We start from the raw sequence: 27960 nt of genomic DNA on the forward strand, positions 1-27960 counted from the left end.
ACTGTCGCAACACTGACAAACCATTTCAGGGTGGGTGTTAAATTTGGGTGTGTCCAGCTACTTCCCGGAGGCCCTTTACTCTGGATGAGTGCATTCCTTGGATTTGAACCTGCAGCGTCATGTATATGGCGGTTGTCAAAAGAGGGAGGTCCTTTGATTTATAACGATGTCGGCGGCTCTTTGATGCAGTTTTTCTTTGCATGTCTTGACAGAGTCATCACTGCGTTGACGTGCACAATGTAAACTCAGTTTTTATTCTGTTCATTTGTTGAATAACTTCATTGTTGTCATGAGTGACAGTATTATTCGCATCTTATCATCATCTCAGGTGTTCTCCCAAAAAGCATTTAATTTTGTCTCTGAGATCATTTTAGCAGCATAGTGGTCACTTTATGGCTTTATCGAATTTAACTGCTTTAGCTTTCTATCTAATTATTTAATGTATAAAATGTTACAAAATAGTGAAAAATGTCCATCGCGGTAACACAGAGCCCAAGGTGACATCTTCATCTTCATATTGATATTGTTGCTCGACCAACAGCCCCGAACCCAAAGATGTTTACAGTTGCAACAGAGAAAAGCTGCAAATTGTCTCATTTGAGATACTGGAACCAGCTAGTGTTTGGCATTTATTCTTTTTTTTTAATTGCTGTCAATCAAGGCTTTGCTGATTTACAAATGAATGAATTAACTAACCGTTTTGGGGCAAAAAATGTGTCATTTATAACACCTGTTTGGATTTTCTGAGCATTTTGATGGACAGGTTTGTTCAGTTCATCTTTCTATTGTCCTGAAAAAAATTGTCCTTTCAAAAACATACAAAACATTAGGACAAGATGCGACAATAATCTATATTTCAATACAACTGCAACAAAAAGGAAGGTTGTGCTTTTTGTGCTATATTTGAATTAAAATGGATTTCTTGTATATGGAATATAAGAAAATTTTCTGGTAGCTATTATCTCTGACCATAGTCCAGATTGGCTGGGAGGGAAATTTACATTATATTTTTTTAACAACTTTTTCATAATGTCATTTTTGGTTGAAAACTGTGTGACCACTTCAGCAATGTGATTGAAGCCTTTCAGGTCATAAAGCTCCAGTTATACGGTATTTATTTTTTCTTCTTTGTCCTCTAAAACACAAACCTTCAAACTCAACAAAGTCTGAGGTGTCCCCTCAGATCCCCTTACATAATCTGCAGAGTGTGTGCTGGAGTCACAGCTGGCTCTAATGCCTCAGCTGTATCAGCTGCATCTTCAGGAAATCATTTGGGCTTGTCAAGCTTCAGCCAGTAATTGTCAGGTCATCTTTTCTCAGTGAGGCTTTCTTTGGATGATTGTGTGACGTGTGTGAAGTGAAAGCTGTGAAAGTGTCTGTGCTGTTTGATGACTGACAAACACTAACTTCACCTGAGGGGGAAAAACTCTGATTGTTGGCCTGCAGATTGAGGACAGGCTCCACAAGATTTTCATGAGAAAATGTAAAGACTTTTGAATTATAGATATACAACAAGAGCAGTAGAAAGAATTCATGTGATGTGACACACCCTGTGGCAAGCAGAGATGGATTTAGAGGGCTCCCTCGTGAATGTGTCAAGGGGTGAGGTAATATACTGAACGTTGTTGTTACTTTTAAAATAAATGCAAAACTTGGTAGCTGTTTTCGCATCTGCGAGCTGCAACATGTGGTGTCACAGAGTTTGTCTATTTTTAGAAAATGGAGATGCATATAATAAATAAATAAATAAATAAATAAATAATTTATTAAAAATAATCAAAGTACAGTGTGAGAATCCAAAATAACTTTTATACTGACAAAACAGTCAAGTTGTTCACATTTTGTTGTAGCTTGAGTTAAATCCCGTTTAATGCTCCTTTTGACAACAGTGACTGAAAAATATGTTGCTAAAACCAACACACATGATTGATTAACAATGAGGATCAGTGATCACTGTCTGAGTGGAAGGTGTGGTAAACTAACAACGCCAGAAACTGACTTTGGTTAACTGATTCTTCTCAAGCTCAAACTGTAGTCCTGAGGTTTATTTTCTTAAGTCAAACTTGGAAATAAATAACAAACACAGGAGTTACCCACATTAGATTTGTTCCCAGCTAATTCTCCACAAAAACTCTTGCATGAAGGTGGCAGATCAAAGAGGTAGAGGTGAGGACAAGTTTCTAAAATGTGTACTACAGCAAAAACCGTACCAGCTACAGTGAAAGATTTAACCTCCTCACACACACCGAGGGTGGGGGGGAGGTGTCCTCTCTGAACTGTCTTATTAAGGTGACACGCCGTCACAGTTAGTTAAGTCAGTCAGCCTCTTCAGGGATTGGTGGACACAGGTAATGTGAACTTTTAAATCCTAAGTGTCTGGCTCTGCCTGCAGCTGTAAGCAAATCTTTACAGGTCTGCACAGGCCGGAGCTGCAGCTGTACAAGTTAGGAACCACCTGACAGAGAGGCTTTGATGCTGGTGCAGTAAAATATGGGTTTCACATAGCAAAAGATAAACATAATGCAAATATATTCGCCTCCCTAAACAAACCAACACAACTGTTTTACCAGTCTGTTTCCTTAATATTTGTTTATATTTGTCTGTTTTTTCGTAGTTTGGACTAAGCTCCTTAGTGCCAGTGAAGGGAACTCTTACAGTATACAGCATACAGTGATATTTTACAGGGCATTCTCAACTTTGTGGTAGCAGTTTGGGAAAGGCCCTTTCCTGTTTCAGCATGATAATGCCCTCCTGTGCACAAAGTCAGCTCCATAAAGACCACCCAGTCTGGGGAGGAAGAACTTGACCAGTTTTTAATTTTTACTTTAATGATTATTATCAGGTTATATAGTAGTCTGTCCATCAACTAGGGTGGCAGCGGCGTACATTGGTATGAAAATTGATGACTATTACACCATGTGCATTTTCTTATCTACCGTATTGATCGAGCAGGATGGTTGCTGACAGACATGTTTGCTAATGTGAGGATGAAATCTGTCATCTTTTACTTCTGAGATTTTCTCTCCACACACGATAATGATTTTGCAGTGTTTGCATCCATATTGCACAGATGCAGGGATTGTGGAATTATGACAAACTGTATCTGAGAGATGGACTTCAGCTGTGTAACGTTAAATAGTTTTTGGTCTCTGCTCGGCTGCTTCTTAAGAGGCTTTTCTCACCACTGTGCGGTATGTGAAGTATTCAGACTTAATTACAGGACAGTGAAGGAGGGCGTCACATTGGGGTGAAGCACGAATGCTAAACAGAACTTCATGTTTTCGCTCTTTACTATGAGGTAATCTCTTCAGTAACTGTTAAATGATTATGATTCTGCAGCTTTGATTAAATTGCTATAAATATGCATAACGTTTTCCAACTCTTCCTGATGCTTCTGCTTGTGGTTGATTTCTAGCTTTTAGGATGAACTTTCATTCCCATTGTGGAAGAAAACAATATCAGTTATTTAAAGCCTCACAGTCCACCTTTTTTATGGTGTCAACAAAATGTTTGCAGCCATGGTGTTCAGCTTGCACCTTGTCAATGCTTCTTTGTGTCCCTTACAAATGTTTCTCTTGTTACAGTAGTAGGAGTAAAATAATACAATTCCCGTCTGCTCCTCACAGGCAGCCCAATGATTTTAGAAAAAAAATAGTTGCGCAAGTTGACTGAGTTTAACATCTGAATGTTTTCATTCAGATTCATAAAGCTGAAAGTCATGTGTATATATTTTTTTGTAACATCTTTACGCCATCTGCTCCACTGCAGTCTGAAAAACATTCACATTTCTGGAGCTGTCAGGCTTGTGGTGTAACTGAGTTATGGCCTTGTGGTAATCTCAGTTTGTATCTGCGCATGGTTGTGTAGAGGTGCTTTCAGTGGTAAAATTGGGATATCTGTAATTTATCCAGTCTTGTACTTATTTTGGTTTTGTTGTTGGTTGCGAAAGTTTAGCCTGATTATCAATTACATCTTCGCTTTATTGTTCAGTCTGACCTCATCATTTGTCCTAAACTCTCTGCAGTGAGTGACTGCTCTGAGAAAACCATGAATATGCTTATTTTACATTGTGCTACTTATTGTTCTTGGTGCTGAATTGACCGTTGCATGGCAGCAGTTAGACAGTTTATTCATTATGATTAATTGCGAGTTAAACTGTGTGAACATAAACAGCTTTACATTACAGTATCTGTGATTGTGAGTACCTCATTCTGCGGTCCCACATCAGACACATCACATCAGAGGAGGAAAACCACTCCTCTTAACTGATGCTTTTTCATTGCTGAATGTTGCTGGCGACTTCTGGATCCCATCCAGTTGTGCTTTGCTTGCCGTTTAATCACCTGCCTTTAGGACATTTCCAGCTAAACTCTATTGTGGGTTACTCATGTGCTTCGTATTCAGTTTTCCTGATAAAGGTGGGGAATAAATCTCTGTACACACGTTAAAACAGGTGTTGAGTATCCAAATGATGTCCCACCACTGCATCGAGAGCAAGTTCTCATTACTATTTGTTAATTTAACATGCGTCTGTTGAAGGCCTGAAGGTGTTGCAGAGAAAAAATGTCCAAGTTTTAGATTTCGTGTGTGACTCTAAACGTTGATATCAGGAACACTGCGGGAGTATTTGCAAACTTAGGAGAAGAAGACAATTATCATGTAGACAAATCTTTACAGTGGTTCCTGTTGGGTTTTCTGCTTTTTGTTCTCTGACCTACAAATGAACTATTTAGTAGAATAGAAGGATGTTTGCTGTTACAGTGACAGCTGTGGGTTAGTGTCTTCATGTCAACAATGACGACGTCACACTTTATTTCTGAATGGGGTGAAAAAGTCTAGAGCTGTGATCTAAAGGTCGTTGGTTTGAATTCCAGGTTGCAGTTAAAGAAAACCCGGAGAGGTTTCTGGCTTTGGTGTGATGTGTGTTTTCTTATTTGTACTCTTACTTATTCTCATTCTAATTCTGCAAAAGTATTAACCTAAAATTCCTTTTCTTTTGCAAACAAGGGGAACAATCTGCCTGTGCAGTAAGTTTTCACACAATGCACCGTCCATCTTCTTTGTTTTAAGCACTGTAAGTATTAGAAACACATCACATTTCATATTTTTGATTGTAACTAATTTAGGTATGCACCATATGTTCGGCCACCGAAATGAATCTGCTGAAAATAGCAAAAAAAGCACTTTTGGTATTCGGCCTAGTAAGTCAAAAGGCCGAAGAAATTTTACCGAATAATTACGTTGACATGTCTCCTAGCACATCCACTCCATCTGTGGCTGACTTTGAAAAGGCAACAAACGGTCTGACCCGCTTTGAGTGTTTCTGTGACTCGTTTGTCAGAAGGTGATTAAGTTAGCCGCACCTACATTTGGAGTGCACTCCTATTCAAGCCTTTACGGTAACCGAAACGGTCCAGTGCGAGCTGACAGGCAGGTTAGCGACTTTATCCTGTCATTGTCTCTCTTTACAAAGACAAGTGTTACGGTATGAGAGTCCTACCTGAAGAGAGGCTGTGAAGTCTTGATGTATTGATAAATTGATGAGGACTTGATAAATTTAGCGCGAGGAGGATCCACATGTGACGACATCCAGTTTTCAAAATAAGGTCTCTATACAGTATGGAAATAAGATTAATTGGATTAAATTCACAGAAAGTATATATCATATTACATATGTACATTAAAAGTAAATGGACACATGTAATTTACTTTACCGGACTCTCTCGGGTCTCAGACCCACCCCCCAATCTCTCCAAATCCTGTGGGAAACACTGAGTAAAAAGCACATTTGGAAAAACAAAATGGAAAAAATGTGAATGTACTTGTTCGGTGTTCTGCACATTTTTTCATTATATTCGGTTTGGGCTTTGGCCAAGAATGTTCATTTTGGTGCATCCCTATAACTGATTCTTGACTTTTGCAGTACTTTTATTATTATTTTCTCTTTGGATATTTATTGCTGTGCACAAAACACCAAGGCATTTTCCTTGTATGTGATGAATGTGTTTCAGTAGAAATCAACCTTTCTCAAGATCTGTGTCAGTATCTTTACTTAAAGAATATGGCAGGTTGTGAAAGAAGAATCATGGAAATACTAAAAAGAAAGTTTGCAAACAGGTTGAGAGGCAACAGATACAGGTTGACATATTCTTACTGCACAGACAGACTGAATCCTGAGTTGATAAAATGGAGATGATTTACAGCGTGCACACACAAAGACACACACAGACTCACATAAAAGAGCCTGTGTGGTAAAGTGACTCTTCTCTCTCCAATAACAACCTCTTGTGTTACTCGGTCACAGAGAGTCCTGAGAGCCTGGCTCACATACTGACCTACTTCACTACACACACACACACACACTCACACACTCACACTCACACTCACACTCTAGAGCTTGCATGGTGAAGAGGTGAGGTGAGATTTTGTCTTTCTGGGGTGGATATCCAGGCGGGGAGAAGAAAATGAAACTGATCCCGACCTCTCTCTGTAGTTCTTCAACTTGTTGATGTCAGGTGGAAGAAATTATCCATTGATTATTTTTTGTTTATTAGTTAACACATTCTTTAGTCTTTAAAGATCAAACATTTCCAGAGGTCAACTTGACAATCTCAAGTTGTTGATGTGGAACCTAAAGTATCATGTTTATATTCATACAAAACAGAGAAAAACTGCAACAGATCACATTTGAGAAGTGAGAATTTTGTGCTTCAAGAATAGACTGATTTGTCTTATTTTCCTCAAACAGGAAGGTTATTTTGACTTGTCCCCAATACAAATGAACTTGCTTTTAAGAATTTTCTAAAATAATAGTTATTCTAGTGGAATGATCAACCATAATCTTTAATCTTAGTTTAAGCTTTAATCTAATATTGTTTAAAGATACACTTGTCTGTAGAAAACGGGTACATATATTGAAGTTTTTCAGGACTCAATTTAGACAGAAATTACTCAGTGAGATGGAAATATTTCAATAGTGCTTTCTTTAACCAATGGCTGCTCTGTTGTCCCTGTGCTCTCACTTTTTCTCAGCCAGTCTGCCTTATATAGACACACACACACCCCTCTGCTGCAACTCTAACCCACTGACCTGTTATCATGTAGTTGTTGTTGTTATCTTCCCACACATTCTTCACAGCAGTATGAGCTCAGGTCTGCTGTGCAGCCCTGGAATTTAGCGTCTGCAGGTTGGCCGCATATTGAACTGTCAAACAAAAACATTTTCAGCCCTTCAGCTGGACAGCTTTTGTTTCCTTCAAGTCAGTGATTCTCACACCTCGAGACATAATTGGGATTGTAAAATTATTTTTCAGGTTTTCCTTTAGTTTTGCCTCGTAAGTTTCAGGTTGTATTGGTGATTGGAGAGCAAGATATCTGTAAATCTAACTGACCAGACCGACATGAATTATGTGACAAGTCCTAATTAGGGCCGAACGATCAATCGTTTTGAAATTGCAATTTGAAAAGGGTGATGTGCATCTGACCCATTTTAGCCAATCAAAACAAAACCAACGTGGTAGCTAACGTAGCAAAAATGACATCTGACTGGTGTGTTCACTGTCGCTTCACCTGATCCGCTCTTGTAAAATATCATCACTCTGTGTTTCTCTGATAAATGCTGCAATGTATCGCCTAACCTGGGCGGACCGCCATTGGAAAAGTGTAGATTATTGTATTTCTTTTTACAAGCCAGGTCTTCAGCCATGTCGGCTGGCACTGTGTCTCCCTCCATGTTGTTAGAGAGTTTTTAAGAGGCTGTACGGTGAGGGACAGAAGAGCAAACGCTGGCAGAACTTTACGGAAACATATTAATTAACTCAACATCAAACTATATCGGTATACATTTACATTACATTTATAAACTGTATTGTCTAATTTATATCTCTCAATTTCGGTATACCACATTAAACCCAGAAAGTTAAATTATTCCCCAAATTTGGAAGCAAACCATAAAAAGCAGCATCTTAACATCAGGACTGAAATCTACTGGTATGTCTGGTGATGTCCTTGACCTGTTTTGTGTCCACACTGGTTCAGGTCTGTTTGTCGTCTCCACGCTACCTTTCTTTGAAAGAATGACAGGTATGTTACCTTAACAGCCACAGCCCTGCAGCACTGAGACACATCCACCTCCATGTGGTCTCAGCCATCCCTAATGCAAACTCAGTATTCTTACATTGCATTTATTGTCTAACAGCTAAAAGAATGGCCCTGAAATTGCCAACCTTAGGTCCTGCTGTGACCTTTGAGCTCTGCAGGATCATAAACCAAACTCCAGATTTCACGCCGTCGTCACTGCAGCCAGACAGGGTTTGACTTGTGACCTCACAGTGTCAGGCCTTTAGTGCCAAGCCCTTATTCAAACAGTGTGAGATCTGGGACAGTTTTAATAACGATAACTCCCAAAATGTGTACTTTTAGTTAATGTTAAAAGTTTTTATGGTGCTTTAAGTGGCTCATGTGGCTCATACTCACAAAGCCTAATATGGCCCATGTTTTCAGTATATTTGGCATTACAGGGCTGTTATCTTTAAACTCGACCTTTATGAAAATTTAAGATGGCACTTAAATAAGTTGCTCTCTTGAGCGATGAAGTGTGTGCAATTTCTATTGAATTGTGTTCCTCACATGACCGTGTTTGACCCACTTTGTCACTGGTTGTTTCAAACCCAGGGTTCACTCTTCCAAAGCCTGAATCAAAGTCGTATTTGTTCTGGGGTTTGTCCCTGCAGGAATCAAATTCCTAACAGTCTCTGTTAGTGCCAGTTCCTGCCCACTGAGTTGTATGGCACAGTCATCTTGTTTCAGACATTTTAGCCACCTCACTGCCTGTATTGTTCTTCCTGTCTGTAGTGTTTCCTTGATTTAAAAAAAAAAAAAAAAACTAAACAAATAATACTGAAACTTATAGTATGCCAGTGTTTCCTGGTAGTGATGACATTATTTTGTTAGTCTTTCTCCCATTGGGTCTGCTGCATGGGTGGCAGCTACAGGATATGCAAAAGGCCCTGGTTCTCAGAAAGACTTTGGCATCTGAAGTGTTTCTTTTCCTGATAACTCTGAAAAATCAGGAACAGCTGTACAGCTCTAATCCAGTCAGATGCAATCATCCTGCTAAAAATACTAGGTGAAGCTTATAAAGTTCAGTTTTTGTTAACATTGTCAGATAGGGGTTGACTCTATGGTTTTGAGGTTGTAGTTAGGGGTGGTGGTACACTTGATTGCATTACTTTAAAAGTAGGGCTGTGCCTTGCAGTTATTTTCATAGTATTAAATTACGATAAGCTATTCAATGAACAATGATATGAAACGCAGCTGATCAACATATATGAGAAGCTGGAACCATGCTAATGTTGATAAACAAAAGATTATGAAAAACCACCACTGACTATAACTGGAACAAATGACCACAGATTGGACACCTGTCTGACACAGTGTCAACAGAAACTGAACATACAGTAGATACTGAAGATGTTGGGATATTGAAGTACTGCAGGGTTCCATGTGGGTCTTGGTCGCCGGCCAACGGCACTATAGTGTAAACTTTACCTGGTGGGAAAATCTGTCTGCCAGTCTTCCCTCGGGACTCATGTGGAATCTGGAAGGACCGCTCTACACAGCCACAGTTTGGATAAAGGCATGATATCAGGCAAAATGACCTCACTCACTTGCTCTGTATCTTTGTTTGTCTTTGTCAGGGCTGAAACCGAGAATAAAACCACCTTAAACATCTCATGATGCAGTATTGTTACTTTCAGAAAGATATATTTCCCTTTTCTTTATTATTAAGATTATTTAGTATAGCCATTTAGGAGTGTGTGTGATCTTAAGATCTCAGATTGTATCTGAATGGAAGAAGGAGTGAAGCCAAGCCTCGTGTTGGCTGCCTCAAAGCTCACTTTCCTCCAGGATTTTTGCTATGCAACATTTCAGACATTTTATTAATGCAGCTTTACTATGGAAACCCAAAGTGCTGCTGTCGTAAATAAAAAGTCCTCAAACAAAGTAACTCGTTAGCTGTATGTCCAGCCTTGTTAAGTTTAATAAAATAAGAGGTTAGTTACTGTACTGTGTTTATCTACAGCAACTGCCTCTAGTTCTTAATTCAGAATTACTTAGCTAACAGGAGCTATCTGGCTAAATCCGGTAGCAGTTGTTGAACTTGATTGCTTAAGAGAGGCAGGGGCATGTGACTGTCTGAAAAGTATGCCTTTACAAGATAATATAAGTAAGATAAGATGTATGTTATACAATTCATTAATTGCATTGGTAACTCACACTGCATTGGTGCAGTTGCTTGTAGGTACAGCTGCACCCTTGGAACAAATGTTAGACCATAAGAAAAAATGAGGCCAAAAGTGTAAATTAGCAAACACAGGCCTGTTAAGAAACCCAACCAACCCAACTTTCACAAAAAGGGCCAAACTTCATATATTATTATGTATCAGTTTTAATCAAACTCAAGATTTTCCCTCTGCTGAAAAGCTTTTTAACAACCAGTTTGTCACTATGTCCATCACAGGGCCTAAAAATAGAAGAAACTATGTTGAAAGAAGACAAATATGATAAAAAAATGTTGGCATGACAGAGTGCGACAGACAGGTGTTTGTAGAGAGTGAAAGTGCTTTCTGTGTGAAGAGTACACACAGCAGGCAGCTCAGCGTTAGATTAACAGGTTATGCAACAATTCTTTGATGTTTGTAGTGTGTGACATTTATGGCAACAATTGGGGAAGGCTCTTCTGTTTCAACATGACAATGCCCCTTCTCCACAAAGCCAGTGGGGTTTTTTTTTGTGTGTGTTTGTTTTTTTAAATCATGTGGACTTTACTGCACACCTTATGTTTTAAAATGTCTTACCTACTATTAATTTCTCCAGAGTATAAAGATGAACTTGTAGTGTACTGCAGACATGTCAAATCAGTATGCATAATGATGTTGTAATAATAACCTTACTCAAATGCAAAGACATTTTAAGTAGAAAAATTTAAAAAATGGCAGCTTTGGGGAAGAAAATCTTTAAAGGACATTTGTAAATGCACTAAAATATGCATGTTAAAAGCTGAAGCAGGCCACACATGTCATGTTGTATCATTATTAGAATATCTATAGAGTTGAAATACATCAGCAATGATTTTTCCAGTAATTATGAAACATGACATTTACATTTATTCACTTAGCTGACGCCTTTGGAGCATCTAAGGGTTAAGTGTCTTGCTCAGGGACACAAGGTGTCAGTGGGGAATTGAACCCGGGTCTCTCACACCAAAGGCAGGCGTCTTATCCACTGCGTCATCACCACCCCCATGTCCTACATTTCATTGTTAAGCAGCTAACTAAATATAATTATTTTGTCGTAAGATCAAAGAGGCCATTCAGCATAGCTCACATTATCTTTTAAAATAATTATCCCTGTTGACAGCTGTTTAGTAGGAAGCCAAGGAGGGGATTTATTTGTTTATTTATTTATTTTATTGACATCGGATTGCCGATTTTTATTACACTAAAAATGAGTAAAGTAAGAATGCTTTAAAAAATGGACATGTTTATAGATTATATTTGTCAATTAACAAAATGCACAAACAGAAGAAAAATCTAAATCAAATCTTTGTCTTCAAAACAGCATCAATTCTTCTAGGTACACTTGTACAAAGGTAGGGAGATTGTTGGCATATTGTCAGGTGTATGATAAAACACTTATCATTGACTCAATATGTAGACTGAAACGCAATCATTAACTGAAAAACAGAAACAGCTGTGGAAGTGGATTACAACTGGACGGCCAAACTCAAAAGCGTAGTTCACACTACACAATTTTAAGCCTGATTTGCCAGTTGGAGAGCTCGGCGACCGCCAGGCTGTGATCAGGGGTAAATCAGCAATCGATCGGTCCCCAGTCATAATGTGTGAACTACTCAACGATTCATCAAAACGACAGATTTCTAACGCATCACAGACACCAGCCAAATATCTAGAGGAGTCAGCCGACTCGACATCCACATTTCATTTAGCTGAAGCTTTTATCCAAAGCGACTTATTTTTGCCAGAGGTTGCACACCTCTGGAGCAACTAGGGGTTAAGTGTCTTGCTAATGTGTCCCACATATTGGTGGATGGGTCAAAGTGGGGGATTGAACCTGCATCTTTTACACCAAAGGCATGCGTCTTATCCATTACGCCATCGCCACCCCCACATCCAGCTAATGAGAGCAGGTAGCTACTTTTTACAGCAAAACACTTTTTACTCACCTTCAGCTCTCTCTGTTGCTCAGACCTGCATCTGCTAATCAATTCTTTCATCCAGATTCTTTGTCTTTATAATTGGTATCTTTATAATAACAAACAGCTGTTTTGTGTGTAGGTACGCGTCATTTTCTTGACAAAACGTGGTTTGGAGACCAGCGTCCGGTGACACAGCTGTTGTCAGCTCGTGTAGTGTGTGACCCCCGGTCACTGATCAGTCACGTAGTGTGAACGCCAAAATGACTTCACGACTCCCGTCACAAGACAGCAAGTTGTGTAGTCTGAACAGCACATGGATCTGCCGACACTGAAAGTCTGCACGAGCCTTAACAAGGTGAGGCTGCTGAAGACAGTTGTTGAAATAATGCGTCAGCAAAGTCTCTCCCAGGCAGACATTTCAAGACTGACGGGGGGGTTCCAGATGTCCAAGCTATTTTGAAGAAGCGCAAAGAAACCGACAGCCGTAGGACCGTAGCCATAATGGGCATGCAAGGAAACTTACTGCAGCAGATGAAAGACCCATCATGCTTACTTCCCTTAGCAATCGGAAGATGTCCAGCAGTGCCGTCAGCTAAGAACTGGCAGAAATCAGTGGGACCCTGAGTTCCTTCAAAAACTATTTGCAAGTGTACCTAGAAGAATTGAGGCTGTCTTGAAGGCAAAGGGTGGTCACATAAAATATTGAGTTGTTTTACATTTTTCTTCTATTCACTCACTTTGTATTTTGTTTATTGATAGACATGTTAATAGATTATATTTATTTTTGAAAGCATTCTTACTTTACAGCATTTTTCCACACCTGCCTAAACCTTTGCACAGTAGTGTACATCATTGATCGTGTTATCTATAAATCTGTGAGCGAAATGAGAACTTCTTTACTGGGTGATGTTATGACTTTCTTGTGCACCATTAAATCAGTTTGATCTAATCTGTTATGTGTCACTATCAAGACAGGAAATCTTTACTTTGAATATAAAAAATATGGATTTCATTACAGTGAGCAATGCATGTATACTGACTGAAACATTTTCTTCACACACATGCTGTACAGACTGTTTATAAGGATCTAAAAATGAAAGGAGAAAGCAGAAAGAGTACTGACTTGTCTCACTCAGACACAACAGACATGTAACACACAGTGGTTTAAAATATGTCTCCCCTGTTTCTCCAGGAGGAAGAGGAAGTGGAGGAGGAAGAAGAAGAAGAAGAAGAAGAAGAAGAAGAGGAGGAGCGAGTGGAGGTGGAAGAGGTGGAGATTGTAAACATCATACGGCAGAAGCCGCAGCCGGTAATAGAGAAGATCTCCAGGACGGAGGTGAAAACTGAGCTGAAAGAAGTGCCCCAGCCCACGAAGCTGGACGTACGTTACTTTGGCGAGCTGCTGGCCGATGTCTACAGGAAGAACTGTGACATCCACTCCTGCATCTCCGAGCACGTGTCCAAGATCCGTGGACAGTAAGTGCATGTGCATTTTAGGCATTAAGCTTAAGTGTCCACAGCAGTGTACACCTAATGAAACATGTGATCTATGTGGTCTATTTAAAAACAGTAGAACTTCATCATGTCCCAGTCCACACATGAAGATAACAGAAATAAGTTGATGTAGGGTCGAGAATGTATTTTGTGGGCCGACCCCACTACAAATCCTGATATCAAACATTTGAGGGTCAGCAACAAAATTGAATTGCATTTATAAGCTAACTGCAGGGAGAGGTCATTGTACCACTATACACGTGTAAAGAAAAGGCAAAGAAAAACTTCCTTTTAAGAGGCAGAAACCTCGAGCAGAACCATGGCTCAGGGTGGGCGGCCATCTATGTTTTTCCTCCCCCCAACATCCATTTTTCTTGTTGTATGAGTGGTTGGATTGTTGTTTAGTTCCATGACAGTTTTTTGGACTGAAAGAACTTAAAGTTATAGACAAGTGAGATAAACATGGACTACTTATACCTAGTTCCTGATCATCTTGTCCATGTTTTTCATAATGAACACATAAGTTTATGTTGATATCAAAGTGTGGTCAGATGTATTGTTGTAATTGTTAAATATAAGATTGTTGCCAAAGGATGCACCTTAACTGATACATTCAAATGAAAGAAAAGAGCAATATGAGAAATAATATAGCCGAAACAAAATGCACGAAATGGTGAGAAAACCTTTGTTTTTGTTTTTTTTTTGTTCTTGTGCATCCAAGGCTTTGAACATTGGATTTTAACAGTAACAATGTTAGAAATATATATTAAATAGAGCCTGATGGATGCAATATGTGTTTTCTGTGCATACACATAATCTCAGTTGCCAGTTTATTAGGTGCAACTAGCTAAAACAAATGTAGTCTTATACAGCAGTCTCACATTCATAAAGGTTGAAGTGTTTAGTTTCTGTTGAAAGTTTGCGTTGATTCAACTTTTTGATCATTTCGAAGGCTTCAGTTTGTGGTGTGAGAGTGCGTTTTTAGTATTTAGTCTACCGTACTGATATAAATGGGGTAGAAAAATATTAGAAATAAATAAAGTTGAATCATTACCTCCCTAAAACAGAGCTTTATTTGACTGTATTAGTCAGAAAGACAGCTTTCTGTCACTGTTGCAAAATGTTCTTATTGGATAAAACCAACGACAGACAGATATCATTTCATACAGTGTAATAGATTTTTATGTGACTTTAATGATATCATTCAGTCTGATGTTATTATCCTGGCATACAGTTTCGTTTGTAGAAATTGATGGATATTGTCATGGAGATAGACGCTGGGTTTGGCCGCTATAATGAACAGCATGCTCCAACAGGTCATGGCGAGTTTCGGTTGGTTTTTTCCCCTCATAATATCAAACACAGCAGGTGCCATAATGGAGGTCCATTGATAAATTATGTTGAGGAAATTGTTAACCCCTTAACCCTTTCTATTTGAAAACCTGGCACAAAAAAAGAAAATTCTAATAAAGAAAAAAATGACTTCAGTTCAGGCATTGTTGTTACCTGAAAAGGTAGATATGTTTTTAGTGAAGATTATACTTCTATAGAGTAGTAAAGTTTTATTGAGGTGGAAAAGTCAATTTTGGGAGTCATCTGTTCACAATGTAACATCACCAGAAAGTTCTGCACAAGGCAGGCAACCTGGGTTGGGAAAAGGGAAGGTGACATGACATCAGGTGGTCTGATGCAGCCAATGAGCGCAAGATACAACTCAGAGCTGCAGGTTGTGAAAGGGATGTCTTTGACTATCAAGTTACCACCCTGTTGATTCATGTGCTGTCATTTTGAAGTGTGTGCGTGTGTGTGAGAGAGAGAGATTAACCGTAAGATCTTAATCATCCTCCCAACTTTTCACCTCTCTGTCAGCCACGAATGACGTGAGGCTCCAAATCACTCACATGAACTAGTATTCTGTACATTTGTGGCCGCTGTGTTGACTCCCAGTCAGGGCTCTGCAACACGGTTGAAATCAGTGTCAAGCTGTTAAAGGGTGAGTATGGTGATATTCTACATTTTCCTTATCGTCAACAAATCCCATGAAAAGCCCAAAACCAACAGTGAATTGATCCTACTAATTACTGTCTGTGTATTCACTGTGAGTGCACACACTGGAGTTTATTTTGAGTCAGTCCCACAGACAAAAATGCCTCTTGTTTGGGTAACGATTGTTAAAAATTACAGTGGCCAGTTGTTTTAGAACATCACTCAGCTTTTAAAAATAAAATGAAACTACATATTCATGACCCATTTTAAAGATGTACATCATCAGTAGGAACCAGTGGGCTTAGGGCTGAGTGCAACAGACAAGGTAGGGTTGAGAGACGAACTGAGGCATTAAGAAAAATATAGAATGATTACATTACATACTAATTACATCACATAAACACCTCTTATAGTTAATCTGACTGCTGCTACATACTGTACCCAGGGATTGTCCTGAATAGAGGAATCTTTGGCGCCCCCCAAAGCCATTTTAGCTGTTTTAATCTCCAGTGCCAAAATGCTAAAAAAAAATATAGCATTTCAAATCTTAAATTTATCAAGAAATAGCAATTATTCAAATAAATGTTGAGCAAGCAGAACATAAACTTATAATTATTATGATTATTGACAAGTTAGCCCTTAGCGTTCTAGCACATCAATTAAATGAATAATTTTTTTACAACTAGAATTAATATTATAGTTGTGGTAAACTATATAGTAGCTTATACTATGATCTGAAATTATAATAAATACAAAAACATTTACCCTAATCAAAGTTTTGTTATTAAATAAGCTGTTTAAATGTTAAAAATACTATATAAACTACATACTAGGCAGACTATCCAAATCAAATGTCACCTATAAATATAATCAAATGGCCAGAAATTACAAGAAAATGCATAGATTTTGGTCATCAGGTAATTCATTGCCTTTTCTTTACGTGTACCGTTCATGCTTACTGTCGCGCATGGTCATCCCCCAAAGGCGCATTCTGAGCCAGGAAAAACCCTGTGTACCTAATCCCATCCTCAAGCTAAATTTAATTTCTGAACCCTAAAATAAATAGTTTACCTTCTTTACTGAATGTTTGTCCCCTGATGGGAGGTAAATCCCCTTGTTACTGAGTGAAGTGCTTTTGTCCTCACAATGTGATGAAGACATAACACACTCGCACACAAACCCTTGTCAGTGGCTGGTTACATTCCCCTTAAAGGAAGACTCGTGAGTCACAATCCGAGTCGTGTTCACCCTGCAACACACACACAACTCAGTTTTCTCCAGTCACGCTGCTGTCCTCATTGTTTGTCTTTCCCCTCTGTGTGTTACAGGAAACACCAGCTGGATCCCAGCAATGATTACAAGGTGAGACACAAACCCTGCATCACACACATCTGATAAATAGATCTGAAAAGAGCTCAGCAGACTTCATCAAAGCTTACAAGATAAATATCTATGAAAACAATCTGAGGGGATATTTAACAGGATGAAAAATATAAAACATTCCGTGAGCTTATGTCTAAACAACTTTGAGAATATTTTCTCACACATTTGGTGGTTTGATTCTTCACTGTTTATGTGCACACATACATACTGATGCAGCCAGTGCTTTTCTCGTGTGTGTATATTGTTGTATTTCTGTCATTTTTAAGGACCAAATACTTTCTCAAAATTAAAAATACAAGGAATTCTAAGAAACCTGTGGAAATTATTCAAACTGACAGGATTTCCTTTATCCCATTTCCACCTGTCATATCATATCATATCTGTGTGTGTGTGTGTGTTGAGGTAGAGAAAGAGGAGGTGGAGGCTTTGCTTCCCAAAGGAGCCACTGAACTGACCAAACAACAAATTCGCTACCTGCTGCAGGTGAGTGAGAGACCAGAGCTTTTGATCATTATTCCCATAAAACGCCACTTTTTTTTTTTTTTTTTTTGTGTGTAATTATAATTCACTTCCTCATTGACGATAATGTGGCATACTGTGTTGATTCACATTTATTTATCTTTAATGTCACGCATGCTGTGTATTTGTAGTTTAACCATTTGGCTTTATTCTCTTTCATTGCAATCATATCATATTGAATCCACAGGTCAGAAGGTGTAACGTTTAAATCTTAATTCTCGTCCATTGCTTCGGGCGTTACAAGCATCCAACACATGATTTTTAAAAATATATTTTCTTGCTGTTTTTGATCCACATTTTATTTAACTCCCTGTAATAGAAATTACGCTTTATACATGGTTATAATACATATTATCACAGCATCATGTAGTTTTGCATGTAATGTATTTGTCTACGAATCAGACTTCTCCTATGAGCATCCAAAACAGTTTGACAGTAATGAATGTCTGATATGCCATAGCTGTAATATATCATTATATATAATGACAAAGGGGATATAGGGGTGTTAAAATAAAGTGTCAACATTTATTTATGTCTGTATTTGTCCCAATTTAGATGCCTGTCTGTGTTATTGGCCTGGTGTGGCCACATGTTTTGACAAATGATTGCAAGTCTCAATTAGACGCCTGGGGCCTCATTTATAAACGGTGCGTACAAATAAAACAGGGCTGGAAATGTGCGTACGCCACTTCCCAAGCAAAGGTTGTGATCTATAAAAAACAAACTTGACGGGAGAATGTGCGGTCCTGTAAGTAAACTCTGAACCATGCCTACGCACATAAAAAGGAGAAAAGAGAAACGGCGACTCACATGGCAGAAGGATGAAACGGTTTGAAATGAACAGGCCTACTATTATAGGCTTAAAGCCTTTCTGAATAAACGAACCTAACCTGTTTGATTAATTTACCCTGAAGTGCGCAAAAAAACATAATTTAAGATCATTTGCAGCCCACATTTAGGATCATAAACACAAACGTAGATTTTGTTTCTGCAAAGGAAGCCTCAAATATGTTGTACAGTTTAATCAGGAATTATTTAATTAATAGGCTACTTGCATGCACTGCAATTTATACTCATAAATAAGGTGACCAGGAGGACAAATTACATTTAAATTGATGCCGTTTTCAATGTGTCAGTCAAGGAAATACCAGTGCATAGTTTCATGTAGCCTATTGTTCTCACATGTTCGTTGCCTTATCGAGCCAAACGCTGTGCGCCAGCGTGTGGATGTGATGAGCTGCTTGTAAAAACATGTTAGGGAAAACACTATTTTATTGTCATTTTGCCTACAAGAAGTTATATTTCTTTTAACTCATCAGCAGGCTCGTTAAGTGAGTGGACTGTTTGTGTAGCCTAAATAAATGTTTAAACAAGCGGAATGCATTTGGTTTAATCTTAATCTTTAATCTCGACATGGAGCTCCCTCACATGCGCCACATTTCAGTCTGAAGTCTGAATATCTTTTGGCTTTTGGGCACACGTACACTTTTAATGAGGTTCCTACGCACAGTTTTATAAATGACACGCCAGGTCTGGTTTTATAGAAGTTCTTTGGATGTATAAAACCTCTTAAAGCCGAGTGGGTCGCCCGCTTGAGCTAGTTCTAATGCTACACATCGTAAGATCAGGTAGATTCTCCACAATTCAATCGTTCAGTTAATTTTACGGAAACAGTTCAGACTTGCTAGAATGATAAACAAGTAGGGCTGAGCGTCGAAGTTTCGATAGTAATTAAGAGCGATTAGTCGAAGCTAATCGCAGAATCCGGGAATAGTTTAGTGGCATTTCCAGTAATTAAACTAACACGTTAAATTCACTTTTAACTTTTATTATAGCCTACTAAATGCTCATCTTATTCATTCAGCCTAATAGGCTATAAATATTTAAATGTGTTCATTGCGTTGTTGTTTGTTTGTTTCCAGCCTACAGTTTACTGATTAATTTTAAAATGTAGGAAATTTGACTGTTTTGATATGTAATGAAATTAAGCAATTGTAAAATTAATAAACCCCACAACTGCCACACGACTGCTGTCATCACTCAGTTTAAAGTGCTCCCGCAGAGCTAAGGACTTCATTTTGTTTTTCCCTTTGATGTGAACTGGAGCGTTATGTTCACTGCTGTCGGCGGAGGTCAGGCGCACAAACAAAAAAAAAAAAAACCTCAATCAAATCTCAAAATTGAAAATCGAATGTGTCCCCAACGGTCGAATATTTGGGTCCAGCCCTATAAACAAGTTAGATGAAATAGCCCAAGTAATATTCATACTGGTTTAAAGAAACAATTTAATAGTAGCATATTTACAATATTTGTTAAGAAAGAGTTTTATGAGAAAGGAATTAAAGGCCTGTCCCATAAATAGGCAGGGTGAGTTCAGTGGTTGAAGCAAATAAATGCCCCGACTATTCATTGAATTTTTCACTATATTATTTCTCAGGGAGGAGGAGGACTCTAAACCCTCTCTGGTGATAACTCATCTTTCTGTGTGTGTTTCTCAGACTCGTCTCACTGCAGATAAGACCATGCGCCTACTGCTGTCCACCTTCAGCAGTCTGAGAGAGGAGCTCCTCCACATGTCAGAAGACCTGCGGGTAAGACCTGTCGCCACCTGACAAAAAAAATATTTCTATGTGGCCAAGAGATGCTTGAGGCGTTTAATTGAGTCCCAGTTTTATCACCATAACTCAGATTTTAACACGGCACCCTCTAGCATGAGCTTAAATATCTGTTTGAAATGTGAGTTGGGATGATTACAGAGCTATGTGCAGCTCTCTGCGGGCCCAACGGCTGACTCTGACAACCTGAACTGTAATTGTGGCCTTTGAAAAGGAGCCAGGTCCTCCCGTTTGACTGCATAAATGAACACGTCAGCAACATCAAGCAGCATACAAATCAGATCACCCTAAACTGGCTGACAAAATTCATTACATGACAAGCAACACGACCAAATTCGACCAAAAGTAAAATAGCTTATCTTAAAAATAATATACAAATGTAATTTGTCCTCCTGGTCACCTTATTTATGAGTATAAAGGAAAAAAACACATTTATATTGTAGAAGGATTGAATATTTAGCAGTGGGGGAAGAACTATTTGGATAATTTACTTTAGCAAAAGTAATAAATCAAGATTTTCTTCAGCAAAATGTATGTATAAATGTCTAATTGGATTATTATTACTAAGTACAAAGGAACATAAAATGTAAATTATTTGACATTGATATCAAGACGGTACCTCTTATCAAGACACTATTATTTGACTGTAATAGTGACTTTTATTGACTTTCTTTTAACTTCCTGTTTGATTAATTTGTTCATGCGTAATTCCTGCACAGTAACAAAAGACTCCCTTGATGTTCATATTTTCATAGAACAGATGTGAATTTTTTTTTTAAGCATTTGAAAGCAAGATATCCCAGTTCCTGCTGTATTTACTTAAATGTATGTGAACAAAATCAACCAAATACAACATCCATCAGGATGGCTGGTTACAAATAAAGTGTACATAGGGATCAAGATCTGTACAGCAGTAGGGCCACAGCCTGCACAAAACATTATATTCACTGTTGTGTGAGCTAATTGAATGCTTTAAAAATGACAGACATGTACAGGCTTCAGGCCAGATAATAACAGCTTATGAATGGCAATTTCCATAATTATAATTGTTAATACAGTGTGGTGGAGTTTTAATGTGTGTTTGCATTCGTGAACAGAATCAATTAGCATCTCAAACAGACAAAAGGGAGCAAATGGAAATATGTGCTGGTATTGTGAAAAAGTTTTTCTTTTCTTTTTAATCAAACAACAAAAAGAGACAGACATAAAACATAGTAATAATTTAAACACAATCCTCCATCAAAACGTACAATCGACAATAAAAAAAAAAAAAACGACTGAACCAGCTATAAACATGAGAAAATGTGACCACTCATTACTGTTAACATGAAGATATGACTGTCTGTCTGTGGTCACAGCGCCTGGAGAGCGAGAAGGAGACTTTGGAGAGAGATCTGAGTTTCAAAATAGACCAGGCTCGGCAGTATGACAGCCTCCTGGAGGCCGTCCGGGAGAACAACAGACAGCTCCAGGTACTGTGTGTCTGTCTGTGTGTGTGTGTGTTTTCGTTTTCTGTAAAGTCAATGATCTGGGTATTGATGTTGTCACTGTAGATGTATTTACTTGTTTTAATAATTAGTCATTGCACAGGAAAAAAATACTAGTGTTAGTCTGGTAGGTCAAAGTTGAAGGAGGAAGTTGGGCTGTAAACTGTGATGGATGTTTAAAACAGACAGTTCACCTTTGTTTTCTCTTCCACATAAGTTTAGCTAACCTGCAGGGATTTGTTTACTACCTTCTTACAACTTTCTTGTTTCTGAGAAGACGATTAATCTAGTGCACACGTATTCAAGCCTTTTGTGGTAAATCCACTGAAATGGCCCACAGCGAGCTGACAGGCAGGTTAGCGACTTTATCCTGTCAGTTTCTCTCTTTACAAAGACAAGTGTTGCAGTATGAGAGTCCTACATGAAGAGAGGCTGTGAAGTCTTCATGTTACGCGATACGAGAACCACATAAAACATTATTTATCAAACTAGGTCAGACAGGATGAATTTAACGCAAGGATACATGTGACAACGTCCGGTTTTCAAAATAAAGTGTCTATACAGGATGGAAATAAGATTAATTGGATTATATTCACAGAAAGTATAAAACATATTACGTGTCCATTAAAAGTAAACGGACACATGTAATTTACTTTAACGGACCCTTTCGGGCCCCGGACCCCCCCACCAGAGTCTCTACAAATCCTGTGGGAAACACTGAGTAAAAAGCACATTTTGACTATTTAATTTATGCAGTGGTTAAAAAAAAAAAAAAAGCAAAAATAAAAGGAAAAAACTTGAATGTACTTGTTCGGTATTCTGCAAATTATATTCGGCTACGGCCAGGAATTTTCTTTCCGGTGCATCCCTTATTATTACTGATAGAAAATAATAATAATCTTTATTTGTAGAGCACTTTTCAAAAACAAGTTACAAAGTGCTTAAACAAGTAAAAGCAAGAAAACATTGCAAAGACTAAAATACAAGTTTAAGATAAATATAAAATAAGTAAAATAGAATAAAATAAAAGGGATAAAATAAAGTCAAATAAGATCGGGAAAGGCTCTCCTATAAAAGTATGTTTTAAGAAGGGACTTAAAAGAGTTCACTGACTCAGCCGACCTGATTTCCTCGGGCAGGCTGTTCCAGAGCCTCGGGGCCCTGACAGAAAACGCTCTGTCCCCTTTAGTTTTCAGTCGAGACTCTGGAACAGACAACAGACCTCTGCCCGAGGATCTCAAGGTACGTGCTGGTGCGTATGGGACTAAAAGGTCAGAACTAAGAAAAGATGCCTAAAACTATGAAAATAAGATTTGGAATTATACATAGTAATGCATTACTGTTATAGAAATAATTTCTCCTATAACATTAAAGTTTGGCATTACAGGAAGACAAGTACTTATGAGTTTTATTTTCTATGTATATTCAAAATCAGAATTTGGTGCTGTAGTATTTATCTATTATTTAAACATTAAATATCTCTTAGTATTGAGAGTAATATTTAGTCTAACCTCAATCATACAGTTTTGGAGTCATCTACAGTAAAATATCCTAGATGATCAACAGCTCTCTGAAACGGTTTCAACAAAAACTGAACACGCCTCGTGTAGGATGTACTGCAGGTCTGTCGTATTAGACTGCATTAGTGCAACAGCTGATTTTTGAATCTAAGTGTTTCTGACTTCCTGTGTGTCGTCACAGCTGTCTGTGAAGGAAACCGCCGCCGCCCAGCGTTCCCTGGAGAGCCAGCTCATGAGCAGCCGAAGCACCGAGTCGAACCGCGACTTCAAGATTAAAGAGGTGGAGGGACGGATGAGGGTGCTGGAGAAGGAGAATGAGATGCTCCGACAGAAGGTAGCACACATCACCTGTCTCGCCCTCCCTGTTTGTTGAAGACTATTCTACCAAAATATATCTTAGAAGACATCAAGCTAATTATCACCTAAAAATAACTTTCTGGCACACAGAGCTGTTTTGAAGTGCAATTGTAAGGATTCATGGTTAGACCCTGTAGAGCAGTGAGTAAAAATATAAATACTTGACCGGAAAGATGTTTATCGTGGATTTGGAGACGAGGTGCAGGTGCAAGTGGCCTGCAGGTAAATTGGCTTTTTTACCAGTAGCTGCGGTTACAGTACATTTTACAAGCCAGCTTTTTTTCCCCTTCATGACATAAATCAATCCAAATGAGGATTATATTGCTTAATAAAATGATTAAGGTTCCCATGTTCCAATGTCAATAATCAGAAGAAAAAACTCGACTTGTGAAGCGCTTGGCACCCACTGTGATTTTGAAATCCGAGCATGTGCAGAAAGAATACACATTTAGGGCCTTCCTCATTTCCCAAATGTGTGCCTCCTCGAGCTCGTGACCCGGAAATCAATCTCAGCTCAGACATCTCAATTCCTAAAATCCACCTGGAGGAACAAGGATCTAGGAGGCTTGCTGGAGTCATTTCAATTTGATACCACTGATGTTATTGAATGTGATGTGTGGATGCGGCTGGCTGGGTGAAGCGCCTCTGCAGAGACGCTGTGCGCATTTACGTACGAGCCACAGCAACATATATTAATGACTAACAATCTCCTGACACGCCGACCGGATCAGTCAGGATCTAATGTTAATTCATGATGATGAAACATCACCTCATCAGGCTGAGGGGTTAAAAGTGATCTGTTTTCAGGCAAAAGGCGCTGCAAAAAAAGAAGTTACTGTACTTCTATGTAGAGCATGACAGTAGGCTACTGTAATGTGTGACCAATTTCAACAGATGCTTTTAATATTTATTGGAACCTCGAGATGTTTCTACGTGTTAATGTTGACAGACATGTTTCTGGATTGTGAAGATATGATCTGTAGCCTTTAGTGGCAAAAGCTGGTCGGCTGCTCTGACAGAGATACACAGCTTAAATAGTGGACAGATGATGCAGCTGTGCAGCAGGTCATATTTAATTGTCGAGACAAGGACATCTCCTTTCGCTAAATGCCTGTTTTCTCGACTCGTCTCTCCTCACGTCTCCTCCTTGACTCCTTGAGCTCGCATCTCGGGTGGGAGGGACTAACACGCGCCACAAGGAGTTGAGGGATCGAGGAGGCACAAAGTTGGGAAATAAGACAGGCCCATACACACAGAGTATCTGGAAGAAGCATTAGAGGTATTCTATATTGTCATTGTTAAAGGTTTATCTAAACCATTCAAATGGTATAAACTTACTTAAAGAATGACGATTTATTCTGATCAACCTCATTTTCCTAATTAGAGAAAAAAATATATAATATGGCAGCATATGATGTTGTAAGGTGGTCAGTTATGTGATATTTGACTTTTAGAAGCAACCTGAAATAAAGTGCCTCTGTTATTGCCATCTGTCATTTGGGACAAATCTAGAGGGGAGTTAATAAATTAAATAAAAAAATAGTAGGCAGATGATGTTAACTCTGCAGCTGGGATGATGATTTTCTTTCTCTTTTCTTCCTTCCTCATCTATCTGTCCTTCAGCTGGCAGGCCAAGGCAGCAGCTCCACCCTGCATATCAAGACAGAGGAGTTGTCACGTCAGTACAAGGAGCAGCTCAACTCCATGAGGGAAGAAAAAGACCAGGAGATACAGAGGCTGCGGGTGAGAATAAAACAAGACTGTTGGATAAATTGCCATGAAATGTGGTTCAGAAAGTTGTGTCCTCTTTAGGGTGATTTGTGAATACTTGGGGAAAGCGCCGTCATCAGGTCAGTATTTAAATTTGTGCAATACTTTAATTTATTGGCAAATACCTGCAAGGCTAATGACATTCCCATCAGCCTCAGCTGTACTTTGTGTTCAGTGCTCATTAGCAAATGTTAGCATGCTAGTTTGTACCTAAAAACACGTTGAACCACTCTTGTTCAGTATATCATATTCAACTGTTTTGTCTATCTTGCCTTTCAGGAAAACGGTAATGTGTTGAGAGAATATCCTGTGTATGTTCAGTGACGTTAGTTTTATATCCAAGGCAAACAAAAAGACAAAAAAGAAAATCAGCTAAAGAGACACAAGTTATATCTTAACATGTCTTGTAAGAACAACTTAAATGTCCCTCATCTCTCTCCATCCTCCCTCCAGTCGCAGATAACGACGATCCAGACCGAGGTCAGCAGCAGCTCCAAGTCGTCCTCAGATAAGAGTCTCCAGCTGAAAATCTCAGAGCTGCTCGCCATGTTGGATCAGCGACAGACCACCATCACCCGACAGGAAGAGGTCTGCAACATAACACACCAACAGTGTTTCTTGTGTTACTTCAGCCAAATATTTTACTGCTCAGGAAGAGAGAATTAGATTCTCCATGATGTTGAATGAATGTACTCATTTCTAAAAAGATTAATTTGAATCTGATGTGATCAGCTTCTGTAGTTCAAATGAGGCAAACCTGTTGGGTCTTTCTGACTGGTCAGATTTCATATTTGTGGTTTGGGTTATACTTTTAAACACATGCCTTCAGATTGTGTTCCCAGACAGAAACCAATAATGGAAAAAACTGGGAATATAAGACCCAAGTTGTATGTGCGAGCGTGCATGCGGTCATGCAGAAAGAAAGTGCTTGACTTGCCTGGAATGAAGTATAGAATTCATGAAAACCAAGCCAGCTTGTTGCTGGAAAAAACCAGTGTTTGGACACCTGCAGGTGTGTGAGCTGACTTGTTTCTTTAGTATTTCATGAATTAGTTTTCGTTTTCACCTTTCAGGTCCAGCTGCATTCTAACCTTATTTTTGTTTTTGTGCAGCACCAACTGAAGCAGTTAATTTCAAGTCAGGAATGTTTTTGTCACCTCAGGGTGCTGGCATGGCATACCTTTGGTAAAGCGTTCTCACACAAACAGATGTGTGTTTTGGTTAAAGGTCATTTGCATTTAAGTGACCAAAGAAGAAGAGCATACTGAGAAGATGTGAGATTTGTGATACACTTTCTCTGTTCATTTAACAATAGAAGCCAAAATGTTCGATTGTTAAACATTGTCTAAACACAAGCAGTTATGAAAACTTTGACAAAATAAAATACTGTCTAAAATTGGGAAGATTATAATTTAAATCTCTAACTATCTGATCAAAAAGCAAGTAACATGACTACAAATCTGCCCAGAGAATCGATGCTTTGAATTTGGTGCTTGACAGTTTTTGAAACTGGACAGACACATTCTGGTCAGTATCGTCCCAGCCGTCACGTATCGATACCCAGCCCTACAGAAGATCAAGACAATATCCAATTACATAAAACACAAAATGACATAGGAATACATTCCGATTTAGCGAACTTTGATTATTGTTTATTTTAATTTTTTTTTTACACACTAGTGGTAGCCTGTAAGCACACTTTACTTGTTGCTGAGTTTCTGACCTGCCTGCTGACCTCTGACCACTTGTGATCCTCAGGAGATCAGAAAGCTGATGCAGGAGAAGAACAACAGCTCCAAGAACGTAACCAAGACCATTATCACCAAGAGGTACAACATCATATCAATTGTTTTTTTTTTTTTTACAGCTAATAATACCATTTTAATAATCAATTAAAAGCAAAAATGTCAAATATTTTATGGTTGCAACATCTCAGAAGTAAGGGTTAGTGGTAATACTTGTCTTACATTACAGTAAACAAATGATCTTTTTGGTTTGGACTGCTGGTTGAACAAAAGAAGCAGTTTAAAGATGTGACCAGGGAAAATTTTCTGTATTTAGCAGTATTCAGTATTTTAGATATTTTAAAGACCAAACCACCAATCAACAAAATAATCAGCAGATTCATCAATTATTAAAGTAATTGTTTTAGACCATCTTAGGGCTGAAACAATTCATCGATTAATTCGATAACTAAAAAGCATAGAGGCAAATTCTTTGCTTCGTTTTATCCATATACAGTGGGGGAAAAAAGTATTTGACCCCTTGCTGATTTTGCAGGTTTGCCCACTTACAAAGAATGCAACGATCTACAATTTTAATCATATGTACATTCTAACAGTGAAAGACAGAATCCCAAAGAAAATTCCAGAAAATCACATCATATGAATTTATAAAAATTGATAACCATCTGATGAGGAAAAACAAGTATATGACCCCCTACCAAACAGCAAGTATTCTGGCTCCTACAAGCCAGTTAGTCTTTCTTTAAGACACAGCCCCAATCCCAACCAATTATCTACATCAAATACACCTGCCTCACCTCGTTACCTGTATAAAAGACACCTGTCAACACCCAAACAACCAGCATCCAACATCACCACCATGGG

General features: G+C 38.6%; 1 protein-coding gene and 1 long non-coding RNA gene across 3 annotated transcripts in view; one reads left to right on the plus strand and one right to left on the minus strand.

Annotated features, from left to right (window-relative positions):
- Positions 1–27960, plus strand: part of pof1b (POF1B actin binding protein) — a 43445-nt gene that overhangs the window by 6806 nt on the left and 8679 nt on the right. For both annotated transcript variants that reach the window (XM_046039092.1, XM_046039093.1), the window contains exons 3-11: positions 13413–13696; positions 17029–17062; positions 17486–17566; positions 20101–20193; positions 21576–21689; positions 23406–23558; positions 25205–25324; positions 25805–25939; positions 27110–27180. In XM_046039092.1, coding sequence (XP_045895048.1) covers positions 13413–13696; positions 17029–17062; positions 17486–17566; positions 20101–20193; positions 21576–21689; positions 23406–23558; positions 25205–25324; positions 25805–25939; positions 27110–27180 — 1085 coding nt within the window. The remainder of the gene's footprint in view (positions 1–13412; positions 13697–17028; positions 17063–17485; positions 17567–20100; positions 20194–21575; positions 21690–23405; positions 23559–25204; positions 25325–25804; positions 25940–27109; positions 27181–27960) is intronic.
- Positions 24520–27960, minus strand: part of LOC123962772 — an 82916-nt gene continuing 79475 nt past the window's right edge. Inside the window, exon 3 of the long non-coding RNA XR_006823062.1 lies at positions 24520–25941. This is a non-coding gene — a long non-coding RNA (uncharacterized LOC123962772). The remainder of the gene's footprint in view (positions 25942–27960) is intronic.

Source organism: Micropterus dolomieu, linkage group LG23 (assembly GCF_021292245.1).
Source record: "Micropterus dolomieu isolate WLL.071019.BEF.003 ecotype Adirondacks linkage group LG23, ASM2129224v1, whole genome shotgun sequence".
NCBI classification, from domain to species: Eukaryota; Metazoa; Chordata; class Actinopteri; order Centrarchiformes; family Centrarchidae; genus Micropterus; species Micropterus dolomieu.